The sequence below is a fragment of the Drosophila kikkawai genome, chromosome 2L (assembly GCF_030179895.1).
Source record: "Drosophila kikkawai strain 14028-0561.14 chromosome 2L, DkikHiC1v2, whole genome shotgun sequence".
In the NCBI taxonomy this organism is placed as follows: domain Eukaryota; kingdom Metazoa; phylum Arthropoda; class Insecta; order Diptera; family Drosophilidae; genus Drosophila; species Drosophila kikkawai.
This window is the reverse complement of record NC_091728.1, coordinates 20,234,714-20,252,780: the sequence shown is the minus strand read 5'-3', so window position 1 is coordinate 20,252,780 and position 18,067 is coordinate 20,234,714. Positions and strand designations below refer to the sequence as shown.

The 18,067-nt window shown below is 41.0% G+C and overlaps 5 protein-coding genes and 1 non-coding gene across 6 annotated transcripts; 2 read left to right on the top strand and 4 right to left on the bottom strand.

Annotated features, from left to right (window-relative positions):
• The first annotated feature begins 440 nt into the window (after positions 1-440).
• Positions 441-1,133, top strand: LOC108072520 (N-alpha-acetyltransferase 20). The gene has a single exon (XM_017163691.3). It carries the CDS (start codon positions 557-559, stop codon positions 1,055-1,057), a length of 501 nt encoding a protein of 166 aa, XP_017019180.1. The 5' UTR covers positions 441-556; the 3' UTR covers positions 1,058-1,133.
• Positions 1,134-1,590: 457 nt separating this feature from the next.
• Naa20B (N(alpha)-acetyltransferase 20 B) lies at positions 1,591-2,395 on the bottom strand. Its single transcript, XM_017163713.3, has one exon. The coding sequence runs from the start codon at positions 2,319-2,321 to the stop codon at positions 1,704-1,706; it is 618 nt and encodes a 205-aa protein (XP_017019202.1). The 5' UTR covers positions 2,322-2,395; the 3' UTR covers positions 1,591-1,703.
• A 219-nt stretch (positions 2,396-2,614) lies between these two features.
• Positions 2,615-8,296, bottom strand: l(2)k05911 (lethal (2) k05911). The gene is made up of 5 exons (XM_017163664.3): positions 7,641-8,296; positions 3,466-4,594; positions 3,272-3,407; positions 2,896-3,192; positions 2,615-2,829 (listed from the first exon to the last, which is right to left on the bottom strand). The coding sequence occupies exons 1-5, from the start codon at positions 7,999-8,001 to the stop codon at positions 2,674-2,676; spliced, it is 2,079 nt and encodes a 692-aa protein (XP_017019153.1). The 5' UTR covers positions 8,002-8,296; the 3' UTR covers positions 2,615-2,673.
• A 1,665-nt stretch (positions 8,297-9,961) lies between these two features.
• LOC108072510 (uncharacterized) lies at positions 9,962-14,047 on the bottom strand. The gene is made up of 4 exons (XM_017163682.3): positions 13,458-14,047; positions 10,636-11,055; positions 10,427-10,576; positions 9,962-10,363 (listed from the first exon to the last, which is right to left on the bottom strand). Exons 1-4 carry the CDS (start codon positions 13,624-13,626, stop codon positions 10,215-10,217), a joined length of 888 nt encoding a protein of 295 aa, XP_017019171.1. The 5' UTR covers positions 13,627-14,047; the 3' UTR covers positions 9,962-10,214.
• Positions 14,048-15,737: 1,690 nt separating this feature from the next.
• LOC121502518 (U2 spliceosomal RNA) lies at positions 15,738-15,933 on the top strand. The gene has a single exon (XR_005991036.1). It is a non-coding gene; the product is annotated as a U2 spliceosomal RNA (small nuclear RNA).
• A 320-nt stretch (positions 15,934-16,253) lies between these two features.
• Positions 16,254-17,937, bottom strand: Jhbp13 (Juvenile hormone binding protein 13). The gene is made up of 4 exons (XM_017163675.3): positions 17,716-17,937; positions 17,270-17,644; positions 17,059-17,205; positions 16,254-16,485 (listed from the first exon to the last, which is right to left on the bottom strand). Exons 1-4 carry the CDS (start codon positions 17,792-17,794, stop codon positions 16,325-16,327), a joined length of 762 nt encoding a protein of 253 aa, XP_017019164.1. The 5' UTR covers positions 17,795-17,937; the 3' UTR covers positions 16,254-16,324.
• Positions 17,938-18,067: the final 130 nt, after the last annotated feature.

The following is an 18,067-nucleotide window of genomic DNA, read 5'->3' as shown; positions in this document are numbered from 1 at the left end:
TTTAGCTGTGCGAACTTACACTTGGTTGTACGGAGACCATTGAAGCTCTTTATCTTTCTGACTGGACCACCTGTCCAGGCGCAAGGAGATCACAACAAAGTTGGATGATGCTTTCGAATATAAATAGATTGCTGCCTCTTTACCGGCACAATTGGTGTATATATATGCATAGTTACACATATGTACACAATATATATGTATAGACAAATATCGGTTTGTACTTTTATTTATTTTTGTGCAAAATGCGCCATTAAATTGTATAAATAGATCTTTGAAACGCGCACAGGCCGCTGAGTCAATGAGTGCCTCGAACATTAACCTCATTAGAGAATCAAAAGATATATATTTTGATTCCGTTGTGTGCGGTGGCTCTCAACTGTCCGGCTTGATTCTGTTTATTTGAGAGAGTTTTTTGAAAAGGTACTTATTTAAAGTCACTTTTACTTTAGGCAAACTTGTCACATTATAAATATTTTTCAAGAGATATAATTATTGCTGTAAAGCCAAGCCCTTTTCAAAATTTATTGTAAATATATAAAATTATTACCGCTACAGTATGACTTGTCTGCGAGAAATGCAATTTGACGATCTATTCAAATTCAATTCGTTGGTCTTCGATGCCCTAACCGAGGTGTATAGTCTGACCTTCTTTGTAAAGCACCTTCTGGAATTTCCAGGGCTGTCACAGATTGCCTTGGCTCCCGGTTCCGAGGCCAGACGCATGGGATATATCTTCGGGAAGAAAGAGTACATAGGTAGTATGTGGGACCCGCAGGGCCATATTTCAGCGCTGACTGTTTCCTCGGAGTATCGACGTGTTGGCGTGGCCACTGCCTTGATGGACTACTTTTACACGGCCCTGGACCTCAGAGGCGCTTCCTCCATCAACCTGTTCTTGCGATGCAGTAACCTGGTTGCCTACCGCCTATACTGTTCCCTGGGCTACGCACTTCAGCGAACTGTGCTCGACTACTACCCGGAGCCGGAGAATGCTTTCGAAATGAGAAAGTACATACGACGGCCATTGGAGATTCAAGCACCAACGGCAATTAGGTAATGAGCAGGACTTCCGAGATACGCAGCATCTGTACTCGAAATAAATATCAGCTTCAGCTAATTAAAAAAAATCAATTGAGGTAGATTTTCAACGACGGACAGATTTCCGTTGACGCACGAGGGCAAACTATAGATACGGATACACCACATACACAGTGCAGATACTTTCGGCCAAACGCATTTATGTTTCGTCTCCTTGCCAAGCGAATTTCAATTGCAAATTCGCGTTTGGAGACGGTCAAGGCCCTTGTTGTTGTGCTTTCTATTAGCAACATATTTCAAAGCAAACAAATTGGAATATACAGATGAATATATATAAATATAATAGTCCGAGCATGTGTCCGAAACACGCGCAATGATTTTCGCTTTTTGCCATTTTACGCAACTTGAAACGGACAGAATTGAAAAATTCTGGTTCAATGTTGTCATATAAACAAATCTTGCTTCCATATGTTTTCTGACATATATTTTCTAGTTTTCATCTTTGTCTCTGGGAGGTTTCCTAATATTTCTTTTCAAATCGCTCGAGTGCAATGAACTTTTTCTCAAATTTTTATTCGTGTCTGCGATATGATTTTAACTTTGCAGCAAAACATGTGTTGCGGTAAGTAGGTTAATGGAAACATTGATATATTTTTTAAAGCCGATTACCGTGTGTCACTCTTAAGAATTTGCCTTACTCCCTCCACAAAGATTATCAGGAGGTGGAAAATCATATTGCCAAAGCTGTAGAACTTGTTCCTTGTAATACCCTCCAGAGATCTTCGTTCCACGTCGCTTGCCAGGGGCAGCCGCATGTCGTAGCCATGATCATTGGCATAGTACTGAGGCAGCCAGCGGTACTTGACATATCCCAGAGTCTCGTACAGATCAATGGCATTGTGGTTCTTCTCGCGCACACAGAGGTCCACATACGGGTCTTTATAGCGGTCCAGCAGTTGCCTCAGACTCTCCATCAGGCGAGTGCCCAGGCCCAGTCTCCGGTAGTCGTGAGCCACAGCCAAGGCAGAGATGTGCCCGTGGCAAGCACTCTGCTGATAGTTTCCATCACCAATGATTCTGGGTTCTTGGGAGTCCACTATTCGGGTGCCCAGGATAAAGCCCACGAGACGGTCGTCAGGAGCCACCGCTGTGAGAACCAGATCGGGATGTTCCAATATCTTTGGAAGAAAGAATGGTAAGGGATACACCTCCACCAAAGGATCGAGCACAATGTGGTTAAACTTGAACATATCCTCGAGTTGGAAAAGTCTAGGTGTCGTCATTTTGGACAGGGATTTATTCAGAAATATTTCAGAAGCAGAAACGTAAAGCTTGGAATACTTAGATGCCTTTTAAATTTTTATTTTATTATATTGTTTTCTTGTAGTGAAATTAATTTATTAACTGTTTTACTAATTTATTTTATAATATTTTTTCTTGTAATGATTTTTATTTATTAACTTTACAGCACAAACCCCTTAAACCATCACCACAGAAAATATCTTTAACTCGCACTGGCATTCATGGCATACTTTCAGGTGTTTCTGGTATATTTTAAAAAGTTGGTTCGCTTTATTACATTGTTCGCTCTTAACTCATTGCATATCACGTCTTAGACTAACCGCAATCCCATATTTACTTAATATTCTTGTAAACCCAAGGCAGCAGGGACGTGACACGAGTATATACGCCAGGATATTGTCCTTTGCCACAGCCAATGCCCCAGGAAACAATCCCCACTTGGGTATAACGTCCGCCGTCATTGATGATCATTGGACCACCGGAGTCACCCTGAAAATAAAAGAAATATATTAAAATGGAAGCAACATATATATTTGTTTTAGAATTAACACTTACACTGCAGGAATCCTTGGCCGCTTGGCCAGCACAAATCATGGACTCTATGATGCCGCCAGGCGCTGCTCTTCCGTATTTCCTGGCGCACTCTGCATTCGCCCAGATGGGTATATCGACCTTTTGAAGAATCGATGGTTGAGGTCCGTTCTCCCGGAGGCTGCCCCAACCCGCCACCGTGGCCACCTGGCCGCTGTACGAACGCGACTGCTGCGAGGGCGAGGTAGGAAGGCAGATGGGCTGGATCTCACGGGTGAAGGGTACGGGCTCGCTCAACGTAAGTATGGCAATGTCATTGTGCTGGGAAAAGATTATTAAAGTATTAAAATAAAATATTCAAAAGATCGCTCTCCATACTTAATTTTGTAAGACCACTTACCAACGTGCTAAACTCGAATCCCTTGTGGCGCACCAAGCGCTTAATCCTTCGAGAAACGTGCTGCACCTCAAAATCTGTCCGAATATTGTAGTCGCCCAAATGAGCAGTCAGAGCCGCAACATCCCACGAGGTCATGCTAAAAAATATATGAAAACTTAAGCTGATTCCTGTAGAAGATACTCCTCGATCCTTACCGTGCCACACAGTGAGCGGCGGTGAGGATGTGACTGTTGGTGATGAGACTGCCGCCGCAGAACTGCTTGCCGGACTTGAAGAGCACTGCTATCCAGGGAAACTCGTGAGGACTGGCATTAATGCCACCCACAATCCGCTCCTGGTCGGGCGACACCGGGTTCTTATTGCCACACTGCAGCGGCAGGCCCTCCGGACTGTTGCCACTCGTCGGGCGGCGTGTGGTTGTCGTGGTTGTTGACGCCGCTGTTGGATAGCTCGGGTAGCTGGGTCTCTTGGTGGTAATGGGACTAGGACGCGGTGTGGTGCGCTTCGTGCTCGGAACTCCAGCGGTGGTCGGGTGCGTGGGATAATGATGGTTTGGCGGATGCGTGGGCAACGGCGGAGGCCAGCCACCTGTGGTGGGCGGATGCGTGGGCAACGGTGGCGGCCACTGGGCCACTCCTCCCGCAAAGGTACCAAAGGGCCATTGGTAAGGATTGATCGGAGTGGCTGGCTGTACAGGTACCGGTTGCTCCACTTCCACTTCCTCCGGCTGGACTTCGGAATCGGGACTCGGCTCTGGGGCATTACCTTCGATGGTGTTAACATCCTGGAAATCCGGCATATCCTCTACGCTATTCGCATTATCAATGGGATCCTCAGGTTGCGAAGCTTCCGCAGGTGGCTCATTGTTCTCTTCTTCCTCTGCATTTCCATCTACTTTATCTGCCTCATCAGCCGAAACCAGAGGCTTCTCGGTGGTTGTCGTGGTCGTTGTGCTTGGCAGTGGAAACACTCCAAAGGAATTGGCGTCGATGTCCGTGCAGCAAATTCCATTATTGACTCTACCCAATTGATCAAAGAAATTGCAAAGATTTCCATTGAGACCGATGCCACCGTTCGACGGCCACTGGCGCAAGGTAACAAAGGTCAGCTGGCGGGCTACTCGGTAGTACTGTCGGCATCCGTCAATCCGAACACAGACACCTGCCTGGCCCCGGACCGTGAGGCACTTGGAGCCCTCTAGGGGAGCCCAACCTCCGGGGCCACCAGGTAAACCAGAGCCACCTAGACCCGCCTGCCATAGCAGCAGATTAGGATCGAAAAAGAACTGACGACGCTGCCGACTAAGGTTAAGCGAAGAGGAGTCTGTAAGTTGGAAAAAGATATTTTTAAAATATATTCTTCATGAATGTTGCTGTTTATTTTATAATATTTATGAAAAAGTGCGAGTAATTGGCGCTGATCTTTGGAAACATAGAACGATATTTTGGCAGATATTTTTCGGAGATTCCAATCAATCCAAGATTAAAGCTCAAGAACCCTAAAGTCCCTTAAGTCCAATATTTAACAAACAAACTTTGGTGGCAAAAGTAAAATACCTTTGTAAAGATATATTGCCTGAAATCAAATTTTTGTTCTGCAAACTAATAATACTTATGAACATAAGTAGGTCACCGATTTCATACGCTTATCGCGGCAATTACAAAAACTCTTTTAATTGTCTGTCATGAGTCCATAACTTGAGAATCTGTATCGCACTTGAATGTCCGCCGAGCACTTCTGGTGGCAGTTTAGAGAGCCGGGTTCGTTGACCCCTTGAAAGATTTGAGCTACATACGCAATTGTCTAGCCAAAACTGTGGTACTTTACAACCTATTTTTGAGCCAATCTATTGCGGTATTGACAAAGCACCTAAAAAATATATATATATGGGAAAAAGAAAGACCAAGCCAATATTTACTCAACATTCGTTCACGTTTCAAGTCTCGGGTCCATGCTTCTCCCCCAGCTGAGAGTGATTACTCAATATTTTGACATTTTTTGTTGTCGCCCAGAATATTGACAATAAACTTAAGCTTTTTCCATACTGAATGACAATTGCTGTGCCATTTTTGTTGCGCCAGAGATGCTTGGGTTGCCCCCCCAGCGCGGCAACTTTCTACTGTCAATTGTCATATATTTGTCATGTCCATTGGCAGCTTCTTAAAATTGGTCTAGGCCTTTGTTTAGATCGCGGGCTCTATTTGGTTTTCTTTACGCATGGTTGTTTTTGCTATTTAGCATGAATTTGGCATATCTTTAATTTATTACACATGCCTCTCGCTGCTCTTGGCCCAAAAATATACATATTTAGAGTTTCGAGAATCGCCTAAATGAGCTATTTCGGACGTTTATCGTAGCTATTCTCTTTTGTGCCGATTAATTTAAACGAGCTTCTTGTCAACGTATAAGCTTTATGGCTTCTATTAGGTGTAAATTTTATTGTTACTAATTCCAGCATAATGGCCAAGCTCTGGAGCTGCGGAGTCTCGTAAGTCAGCACGTGGTTTCTGCTGCTTCACTGGCACAACTCGTAATGATGAATACGTTCAGGGCGTGCCAGGAATTTATAATTATTTTCTGATTTTTTCAGTCCATTTTACAAAGTATGCCTAACACCCAGCGCAAAAATGTTAATCCACTTGTGACTCATCTGAAATTTCGGCGGAATATTACTCATTTGCCCCAAATAATGTCATTTGTTTTGCTTATTGGCTATAACTTTAATTCTTTTTAAATTGTTATGACAAGCTGTCACCCAGAAGACAAAATAAAATAAATAAGCTTTGATTGATTGCTGATCCCGGTTCGACACACTTAATTTGACTACATTTTCAAGAGGTGAAAAATAAACTCATTGGTGTTTTGTATTTATTTTATTTAAGGGATGACTTATGTAAAATATACCCATATTTTTTCTTGGAATTTCTTATTGTCCTCGGAACACCAAACAAGTCAAGAACAAACCCTTGAAGATACGCTAAAGGCTTACAAGGAATCAAGAGGCAAGTGGCTAGTTCAAGGTCTCCCGACCGTTACAGGCTGTCTGCTACTATACGGGAGTGCATGAAAATAAACCTGAATTCCAGAGGAGAGTCACTGCGAACTGGACTTGGAGGAGGTCTACTTTATGCCCGCTCTTAAATTTTATGTGACCAGCAGTCATATAAACGATATTTATCGCGGCTCCCATTCCAAACGCTGTTAACAGCCGTTCAGCAAAATGTGAATAAAAATTAATTTTTAATGAATATTGCCTGTTGTTGAAGCGGTTTAGGTGTCAGCTTATTGCCTTGTATATATGTGTGGTATACGTTTATGGCCCAATCCGCGAGCCATCCCAAATTAATAGGCTTATGTCGTCGCCCCCGAAAAGACATCGCGCCCAGATCACGCCTCTCTCTCCATCAAAAGAGCTGTCTAATTGTCTAATTGTTGACCGTAAATAACCGAGAACAGATTGGCGGGTACATTGACAGGCGACAAGGCACAAGCGACCAAGTTTGATCCGAAAGTTCACGCACTGGACATCTTTCTCCAACTGATCTGAAGGGCCAACAGAGGCCTATCAACACTCGGCGGATACTATTTCGCATTTCCCCCCCTTTTTGCCATATAGTATAGACGATTTATAGACTTTTGAAGGTCAAACAAGTAATGGTACGTGCGTGCCGTGCATAAATCAAACAGTTGGAACAGAAAAATTCTCTTTTCGAAGTCGTTGAACCTGCGTTTATATTAATGACGTATATTTAAAACAAAACTATTGAAAGCGCTGAGAGAACTATAAGAAATTTTGAGTTAAATTCTTCACAAGAAGTAATTCAAATTTAATAAATAAATTGAAAAGATAACCATTTCAATTTAAGCAATTTAGAACTTCACTTAATATACTTATTTTCGTTTTAGTATTCACTTTAAATCACAAATCTTAAAGTCTACAAAATCTGTACCAATATGGGCAAATTTCTGTGCCCTTTGCTACTTTTGTATATTTTAATAATTCATTTTTATATTTTACTGATTTAATGTAAAGTTCTGTTAACTGATTAAAGTCTAAGGATAAGTTAAGGTCACATTTTATAACTAACTTTAAATTTTTATAAGAAGAAATAAGGGCCAGATAAACAAACCGGATACATTTTGAGTCCCTAAATATTTACACCCAGACATTTAGAAAGGTTATTCAGTTTGTTGGGAGATTAAAATTATCCAGGCCTTAACCAGGCCTAAATTATACATTGATTTCTTAGCTATACTTCTTTCAGAAAAGTTTAAATTATAACCAATATAACCATATCGTTTGATGATATGATGTTGATTGAAATTTCAAGGATGCATTGTCAGATACATATCTATCTGTAAGACTCACCCTTTGCCGCTTCATCGCTGATTTCCTCCGCAGTGACATTGGCTGCTCCGCCTAATCCTGCTTCAGGCGTCGAATTTATATCACCCTGGTGCAGCACAGGAGCTCCTGCCACACCGTCCGATGGGGATGGGATATCTGCTCCAGAGATTGTTTTAAAATGCAGCAAATGCACACAAAGTAATAAAACTCGCAAAAATGCAAACATTCTTGCTGCGGTTGTTGTTATCTTCCCAATTTGTTTTCGTTTTGAACTGGGCAAACCATATATAAATTGGCTGATATACAGTATAAAGCACCGCCACCGCGAAACACGCCTTGTCGATATAGCTCTTCGAATGCCAGGCACGTTGCCCGATGGCATTCACCTGACCACGACGGAGTTCTCGGACTGGGACTTGCTCCTAAGCCCGCCTCTAGGTTCTCGGTTCTCGGTTCTCGATACTCGATACTCGTGCGTTAGACGGACAGGACCGTCCGTTGGGCTGTGAGGTCCGATCGCTTCTGAGACAAGAGCGATTCTGGGCTTCGGTTAACAGCTACGCTTCCAGACAGCAAACAGCAACACAGCAGAGGCCGAAGAAACGGCCACAGCGACAGCGACGCGGCAGAAATGTTGACGCCGAAGAAGCCGCCGAATTGTCAATTATGAACGCGGTTTCTTTCTCCGGCTCACTTTTGGCCAAGTTATTGGGCCGCCTTCTATTGCTCACGCGACGACAACTACCGCTAAACTAGTTCCAGGCAACGCCTTCATAGCCTGTGCCCACCAGGCAGCCGGCGGACCGTCCGTCCTCTTGGAGCCCGAACCCGAATCCGATCCCAAACACGCACTGGCCCAGACTGAGACCGAGCAGCAGGCCATAGCCGCCTGGAAGTTGTTGTGCGACTGCAAACTACTTAATAAAAGAAAAATCCAGCTGCGGTTGCATCTTTTGCATCTACAGCAGCTTGATTTGCCATTGTTAAGCACTTGGAGAAATTGTTGGAGGTCTAGAGATAAAGATTAAGATAAGATTAATATTTTATAATAATTTTAGAAATATTTTTTAAAGGAAATGTTCTATTTTCTGAGCAGGTAGAACAGTGGAGATACCACATAAGTTTCTGTATACAAATAAGTAAAACCTTTGAAATACCAATTTAGATTTCAACAATCCTAATAGATAGAGATTTATTTCAAAATCGTTAATTTAGAATTAAAATTTAATTATTAATTAATTAAAAACTTTTTATTATTAAAAAAGTTCTTATAAATATTCCGTATGAATTTCTCAAACTTGCATCTTACCTTTACCCATATATATTTTCTCTGCATGACCAGATTAAATTTCCATTTAAATTCCTTGGTGCACATTGCATTGGGTACTTCATTTTCCACTTGGCCACCAGAAGTAGACCCGTTTGAATTCGTTTTCATTGCCAGTCTCTGAGTTCTTGCCGCTTTCAGTCGCACTCCAAGTTCAGCAGACGCAAATGTGTTTGCTAAATAATATGCAAACTTTACGACGATCTTGGCGATCATTGAACTTGAATGCCAAGGAGCTTGAATGCAGGATTCAATTAAAATCAAAATCAACTGGAACATTAACCAGGATTCTGTGGCAATTGCAACGTCATCCCTGAAATCGGGCGGCGCCTTGGGTGTTAAAATCCAAAATTAAATCAATTGTTCTCCCAGAATTAGCGAGATCATTGGAATAAGAACACTCGATCTGCGACTCAGTTGTTGATCGATGAAGAGGCGAGTGTCACGGCCTGGACCTTTTATTATATTTCAATATTTTGCCAACTAATTGTATGTAATTGGATGCTTTGGGGCATATATTGGCCCGTTTGACTGATCGACAATTGGGAGTGTTGAGAATTGTGTTTAAGCAGCTCTCCAGAGTCATTGAAAGAGATGCGTTTCGAATGAGTTTTGAGTTGTCAGAAATTATCGAGGGCCAATTGAAAGTTCTTGGCAGAGAAATATGCTTCTCAGTGGGCAATAAACCATTAAATAATAAAAATATTAATAAAAATAAAGGTTTTTCATCTTCAATTAAAAAAAAGAAAGTTAGAAAGCTGCATGTATGAAAGTAATACTAATATAAAAGAATAAAAATGTATATTAACTACTGTAATTAAAGCCTAAAATATTCAAATTTAAGCTTAAAAAAATATATTAACGACTTTTGAATTCTACAAATAAAGATCATAATTTTACAATGCAAAATTTTACCCAAAATGTTAATTATTGGACAACCTCTTCCCAGTGCCTACGAAACTCAAGGCATACTTTTGGGACTAAAATCGAATATGCAAAAGCTTTTGCTTCGACATTCAACGACTTTTAGTAACATTTTTGAAAAGAGCGTTTATTTTGGAAATTTCTTATAACTTATAATTTGTTTTTTTCGTTCAACATAAATAAATACAAAATCGTTATGTAGACAATTAATCCAAATGATTGCCAAATCGTTTGAGCATAAAACATTATTTGGAAACAGCGTTTAAAATAAGTTTGTAATTGTAATTATTAGGCTAACACTAACTAGGAGCTAATTATTCCTAGAGAAGGGGTTTAGTGCCTCATTAAACCAGGAATTTCTCGATAGGAACCTTGGCAAAGAACTCGTTGATGTGCGCAATCAAGATGGGAGCCCATTGTTCGCGGGTGGCAGGAATTCCAACGCGAGTTATCTCTGGCAGATTCTCGTTGACCAGATTGAGGATCATAGCATCTACAAAAAGAAAGTATAAATTAAATCAAAGTAATACATATATTTTAATTACAGTGCGCTTACTCAGGTTCCGATCAGAGAAGATGCCGTTGGCCACCACCTTGGCGTCACCGATATTGACATTGGCATTCAGGCGGTGTAAGCTGAGACGCTGCTGTCCGCTGGGCAGCTGTTCGATGTGGCCGTCGGTCAGAATGGTGGCCTTGACGTTGTCTGGAGAAGGTAATGGCATAAGGCACTTGACCACAGGCAAAAGGTGATTGCCTACTCACCGATGGTGATGTTGAAGGGACCCTTGGGCACCAGGCGCAGGCCACCGAACTTCACGTCCGCCTTGAAGTGTCCACCAGCCTTCAGCTGGGGCAGCTCCACGCCCAGTTTGATTATGAATCCGTTTTCGGTGAAGTTAGCAGCCACGCTGTTAACCTGGAGCTGGCTGATGCCATAGATCTCCATGTTCTTGATCAGAAGGCCGCCCTGGATGCCATCGTTGGTGTACCGGAAGATGCCCCGCTTGTAAAAGTAGGGATCAATGGCGCCCATGTTGTACTCGGGAACTCCCTGGTACTTCAGTTTGGGGGCAAACGCCTGGATCAAGCCGCGGATGCACTCGTTGAGCTCCGGCGAGCCGAGGCTACAGGGTGTCACCTCATTGGAGCCCTCGGACAAGGCAATCGGCGCCGGTGGTGTAACTAAAAGGCGAAAGTGAGGGGAGGTTAGTTCACAAGTCGGTTAAGTCATGGTTAGCCCCAGTTGTAAAGTTCGCCGAGGCATGGCATAGCATAGCGCCTGGCCCGGAGGAGATAATAATAATTATTATATTTAGTTTTTTTTTTCGGCATTTGTGCCAGCCAACCGGGCATGAAGCACTTCCCCAGTCTGACGGGCACTGCACAGCTCTTGGGTTCCGACACATGCGAATGGGGTTTGTGTCAGGGTGACACCTGTCAAGGTCTTTGTGGACAAGGAAGAGCACCGTTAGGCATCATAATAACAGGGGAAATCCTTATATAAATCCTAATTTATACAGTTTCAGATAATATTTGATAGTTTTATAATACGTTTAAATATTATCTTGTTTACTAAAAACTTTTATGATTTTATTCTTATAAACAAGTGAATCACTCCATTGCCAAACATTAAAACAAAATAATACTTCAACTCCAAAACAATGAGGAAAAAAACCAAAGTACAATTAAGATTTAAGCGATAAGTATACATTGTCTTCTGCTTCTAATGACAAGGAAAAACCAGCATAAAACGCAATTATTTCGGTGTTCCTTTTGTATAAAGCATATATGACATTTAAAGAGTCACTAAAGTAAAAAATAAAACCAACTCAATGCTGGCTATTAAGCATTTAAAGAATAAGAGTTAAGCCGCAGGCAATTTTCAGGTGGGTTACGCACGTGAATAGCCACTTAAGTCATTTGGCTTGAGTGCCAAAAATTTGTTTTCCAATGTTTTCGTCTTATATTTTACCTTTGGTTCGCCTGACAAGTTCAATGTCAAAGGTGAGCTGTCCCGCTTATTATGACATGGAACAGCTTTACACATTAAAAAACCAACACGAAAAAGGTGCCAGAAAGTAGCATAGGCACTCGGTTCAACTCGAAGTTCGTTGCCTAAGTCCTTTGTTTGCCCAAGCGAATGTCAATAAATTTTTGCTCGCTATATTTTTTTTATCGTCGGCTGCCGTTGACGTTTTCTATGCGCATTTAGAGACAACTTACAATTGCAGCTTTCAGTTCGGCACAAGCCCAGCAGCGCCGCTTACGCATTGATGTAGGTCAGTTTTTCAGTTTCAGTTTCAACTTCAGCGTCAGCTTTTTGTCAGCATCTGTGGCAGCGACAGCAGCCGGTTTCGGATTTATGCCTGGCTGTTGTTGCTATTTTTTATTTTGTTTGCTTTCTGCCGCTGAACTCTTTTCGCAAGAGCGCAAACACACACAACCCGACACCTCGTCGCTGATTAAATTAATGTAATTGGCAATATATTATTGTGATTTGTCGGGCCTGTATTTCTGGTGTTTATTCTGCATTTATTATGAGCATGTGCCCGCCCTGCCTTGCATCACAATTTCTATTTGAACAGCGTGGCCTGATAACTTTTACTCAAACCCATGTGTAAGTATGTCAAGTTCAGGCGATGACTTGCTTGTCTCTTTAAGTTATATACACAGGTTGAAATGGGTATTTATATATGTACATATATTTCTTTTGTCATTTAAAAAAGTGTTAAAAGTCAAATGGGTAAAACGATTTTAAGTGCAAATACACTTGCTAATTTCTATTGCAATTTCATGGCATGGACTTGGCTCTTGGCAAATCGCATTAAAGATTAACTTTTACGATCGCTGTTTCTTAGTGTTTTTTTCCCAATTTTGCTCATTTGTGAAGGTTACAGGCCTATAAAAAGCGGTGTTAAGTGTATGCATAACCAGCGTGAACTTTTTAAGAAGCTTACAATGAGCGAAGGGGACAGATTGGCATGGACAGCACACCGCTGGCCAAGGCCTGTACTGAATCTTAACGAAAACCTCAAGCAAAGACCAGAGAGGAAATACAGAACGTATATTGTGTTGTATTTTGGTCAGAGACAGGAAATACTATAATACGAATAAAAAATGTACAAATATTGGGACATTATGTGTCATAGATTTCTTTTTTAAAAGGAAGATTGATGATAATTATTAAAGCAAATATCTAAAAAATTAACGTAAAATAGCTTGGCAAACTCTTAATAGCAAATTTATTTCCACTTGACTCCATCTGAGAACGTTTCTTTATTTAAAATAATTTAAATTTTGTAATCCTTTGCCTTCACCAAAAAATTCCACCTTTCACAAATTGAATCTTGGCATTTCCATTGGCTGCCACAGCTAACCGCAGCATGTGCTTTTCGATTACATTTACAATTACATTAACTGCCGCTTAGCAAACGAAAGACTTAGGCAACAAACTTGTTTCGATTCGGACTTAATTTTAGTGGCACATTTTTTGAGGGCGTGGGCTGGCCTGTGCTGGGCGGTACTCTTTCGTTTGAATATCAAGTTCTGGCCTTAGTTGCATAAGCCTCCCCCCACTAGCTTACCTGGATTGAACTGCAGGCCGCCCAAATCGTCATCGCCACTCGTCGGACCGCTCCTGGGATCGCTGCTAAACACGCTCGGCGCGTCGGACGTTGGCAGCGTGGCGGCACTCGCACTTCCGAGTCCCAGAGCCAAGGCGACCAGTGTCAGCGAGATGCAAAACGACTGCATTTTCGGGCAGGCACCTCTTTTGCTTTCCTCAAAAACTATTGAACAATGGGATGCAGGCGATGCAAACTAGTTTTAATCGATTATGGGGCTGGCCTTTTTGACTATTTTCGTGTGACTCGATTTAACACACGAATACAGTGCAGGCTGTAATTTTGTTTTCTCCGTTTTTCCTTCTTTTTTTTTATTTTTGCGTAATTTTTGCAAACCGGCTTCACTTTTATTTCTTCACGAGCGGTGTTTTTGCTGCTGTTGTTGTCGTTTTCGGTCGGTTTTCTCGGTTAACTGCAATTGTTGCTGCAATTGCCGCACACAAGCACAAAGCACTCCCACACAGAAACACTGCCACACACAAACTAAGCTAATTGCCAAACTTCTGCGCAAAAATCGGCAAACGAAGTTTTCGAGTTGACGGCGCGCGTTGCTTGCAAATCTTGAAATGAGCGCTGCATAAAACTCACGTTTATTTATAGTTTCCAAGCTGTCCGATTTTTGTGTTTGTGTTCAAAAGTTTTTCCAAGCCGAAACCACGAAGCCGCCAACAACAACATGCGGCCCAGGTATATCCAACGAAATTCGGTTCGAAGGCTTTAGGCCGTCAGAGCCGAGCCCAAATCCGAAGTCTAAAGCTCATTTCACCGAAAGCTTGGTGAGCCCAATGCCTGCCATGCAGTTTGAGAGTCACAGCTATGATTGACTGCAGATCTTTTTAAATATTTTAATATATAAATATATACAAATACAGTATATTAAAATATATATAAGATATAGAATATCTATTATTTAGTCTTTAAAATTATAAGGTTGTTGAAAATATTTCTAAAATAAATTGAACAGTATTTTTAAAACAATTATTGTTTGCTGAATTTATTATTTAAATTTTTAAAAAATTATTTGCTAATTTTTTATTCAATATAAATAAATTATACACACGAAAAATATCACACAAACATCCCTCTGGTTGGAATAAATTAGGGAAACTAAGAAAAGTACGATAAAATATGCAAAATATAAATTTTAATATCGGAAATTATGACATATATAATTTTGAAATATTTAAAAACAAACAAAATATTACAAAAACAAAAACTTTAAATATTTAAAACGAAAAAGCTCCTAAGAAGGGTGTGATTTGATCAAGACATTTTTATAGTCATAGTATAAAGATTAATGATCGATACGTGGAGAATGTTAATATATTATATTATAATATTAATTAAATCAAGAACCATATTGTCGGTTAATGGCTCTCCCATATCTGTCAAGCAATGCAAGCAATGAGGAAACTGTCACAGCAGTCTGTAAGTCTCCAATCCCTTTTATCAGTCAAAGTCTCCAGGGCACGTTGTGGATGCGGTTTGGGAGGCACTGTGTCAGTAAGGCCCTGCAAAGTGTTCATGTAAAATGTGGGTCAGTTATAAATCTTTGCGACCGTTTATGAGCATGCATATTGCATGCTAGGCTGTAGGCCTCGTAAAATTATTCATGAACCGGCGACTTTGTGGTGTACAAATCGATGTTCAAGGTTACCTGGGACGTCACGTCTTGGGTCAGTATTTTCAGACCACAAATAGAGTCTTTTAATTTAAAGAACTGATAAGGGAATAAGCATATCTAACCAAGTATGTATTTTTTGCTATTTAATTTTTACAAGTTGTCATAAACGTATCTAATTTAATTATAGAATCCAGCCACACTTAATATGTCTGGCGTATTCGACTTCAGGCAGGCGACAGTCGCGTGTTTGCTTTGTCATCTACCAATAACACCCCTCTGCATGCACATCACGATTCCGTAGCTATAAGCTTAAAGAATAAATTATTAATAACCCGACTTGTGGCATACCAAGCGCCGAGAGATGGAAATAAAGCAAACTGCTAGGCTGTAAATTGATCACATTTTTTCTTCATTATCGGTAGCATTTCTCCAGATTATATTGCAAGGAGTGTTTCCGTAGGTCCCTTGCAAACATTGAGCAGCTACCTGAAGTCAACCAACCCCTAAGGTAGGCCAGGTATTGTTATATACAAACTTTCTCTACTTTCACATCTATAATTCCCAACTAGTTAAAGCACTTTGTGCATGGAGAGCCTGGTGTTTTGCCGTTTCCAGTTATCGCTTCTCGGCCTTATGGCTAAGATCAAAGTGTAGTATCTGTTCTTATCAGCTTAACATCTGATAGTTCCTCCATTGGAGGACAACAAATGTTAAACTGATTTTTGGAAACAGACGGAGTGCTAGGAGCTTGCTCCACCTCTGTCGCGGGTTGGCCCGGTATTGCAGTACCGCCGGGATTTCGGCCCAACTAAATAATAAATTGCAAAACCACTTTAGCTTAGCGGCTCAATCTTGCTTAATTTCATTTTTATCACTTGAGCTGGAAATGTTCCACAATCTCCACGAATCATAGAGTCCAGTCAAGGTCAACCGTCGAGGTGGTGCACTTAACCCATTATCGCTATTATTATTAGGTCACCCAACTGGCAGGGGTTTGAAAATACTTGTAATTGTGAATGAATTTACGCGCTTAACTAGGGCATGAAAAAACCAATAAAACTTGTTTTTTGAATTTTCAATCCCGCGTTGAGGCAAATGGCGCCTAGAATGAACGATTACCAATTTAACAATAATTATCATTTAATTGCAGTTAATGCAATGGAACCATTTATTAGTATTAAAGCGATCATCACAAGGTCCATAATTAACTTTGCTCCTCGTTAAGAAACTGGTCGATGGGAACCAGTTCCAAAGCCTCGTTGAACATACGCAGCACCAGAGGTTGCCAATATTGTCGCGTCTCTGGCAGCATTATGCCGTAGATATCGCGCCAATACTGATTGGCCACATTCAGGGCGATTTGATCTGTAAAAATAAACAAAAAATTGCGAGTTAGTATGAGTTTATAAAATTATTTAAGAGTATTAAGAGAGATATATAGAGATATATACTAGATACATAGGTTGAAATCAAGTTGCCCTCGATAGAAGGGTTGTTAAGGCGAGTGAGTTATAATACACTGAAATATTCTTATTTATCTTTGTTTTCTCCCCTAGCCTATAAAGTTTACTTGATCAGTTATATTGCTGTCATTAAAGCCGTAAGTAGGGGTTCCTAATTATACAAATAGTCCCCTCCATATTCATCTTAATATATGCACTCATAAAAGCTATTATAATAATTCGCCATCATCGCTGCATTAATCCCAGCTATTAAAGCAAATAAATTGCTCAGTTATAAAACTATATGGCTGGAATTCTCTCAAATGTACAGTTCGTATTTACTAATGGTTTTTGATATAATATATGGCAGGATTATACAAGGGTCCATCTGTTTTAAACTTAAAAAGGTTTCTCCAAACAAATTGATTTTAAATTGTTATAAAATATTAAAGTTAAATTTAATTTAAATATATATTAAACTAAACTACAAACTTACCCAGCTCCGGATCAGCAAAAATTCCATTGGCCTTAATGACCAAGTCTCCAATCTTTGGCTTCGTGTCGATATTCTTAAGTCGGAAATATCGGTGACCATCCTTTGTGTATATTTCTCCATCGGTGAGTGTCGTTGTCTCCACATCCTCTGAAAGCAAGGACATAAACCCATTTAGGACCTTTAGAGATAAACCAAACCAACTCCTACTCACTCAGTGTCACATTAAAGTCTCCTTTAGGCTTCAGCTGCAGCTGGTTCACCTGCAAGTCGGCCTTGTAGCTGCCCACTATGTTCAGCTTGGGCATGTAGGTGACCAGTCGCAGCTTGACCTTGTCCTTGTTGACTTTGACACTAACGTCCTTGGCCGTGTTGGCGCTAAATCCGTAGATTTTGGCATTGCGCACTGTTATGCGACCGTTGGCAGTGCCGCTGGAGTACTGGAAACTGGTGCGATTCAGGTTAAAGGGTTCGTAGGGCGGAATCTTCAAGTCGGGATTGCCGTCCTTGAGGCGCGGCGTTAACGTATTGAATATTTGCTTGACGCACTCTCCCAGCTGATCATCTGTGGCCATGCACTTTGGCAGATCTTTAACGTAAATCGTTTGCCAAAATCGTATTAAAAGCGCACTGAACACTATATACTAGACAGATTCTTACCATCTAGGATTTTTGTGGCCGTGGGGGCCGCAGTGGCGCCTAAGGCCAGCAGGCACAGCATTCCAACGACGCAATGCATTGCTTTTATGTGCGTATACTATACAAACTATATACAATCTATACTACACTCCACTAAATTGGGATAATCCTTTTTGGTCACGGACAACTTTCAGACGGCGGCGGCTAGAACGTCAATCAACAACTGAAGCGCTCGGACCCAGAACCGGGCTATTTTATTCTCAAAATTAGCACAAAGCTGCACATTGCACAAGTCTGAGACTAGAGACTAGCTAACTCACTTTGCTCTTGCTAAGCGGAGTGTATTTTACTTGTAAATTAGTGAAACATTTTC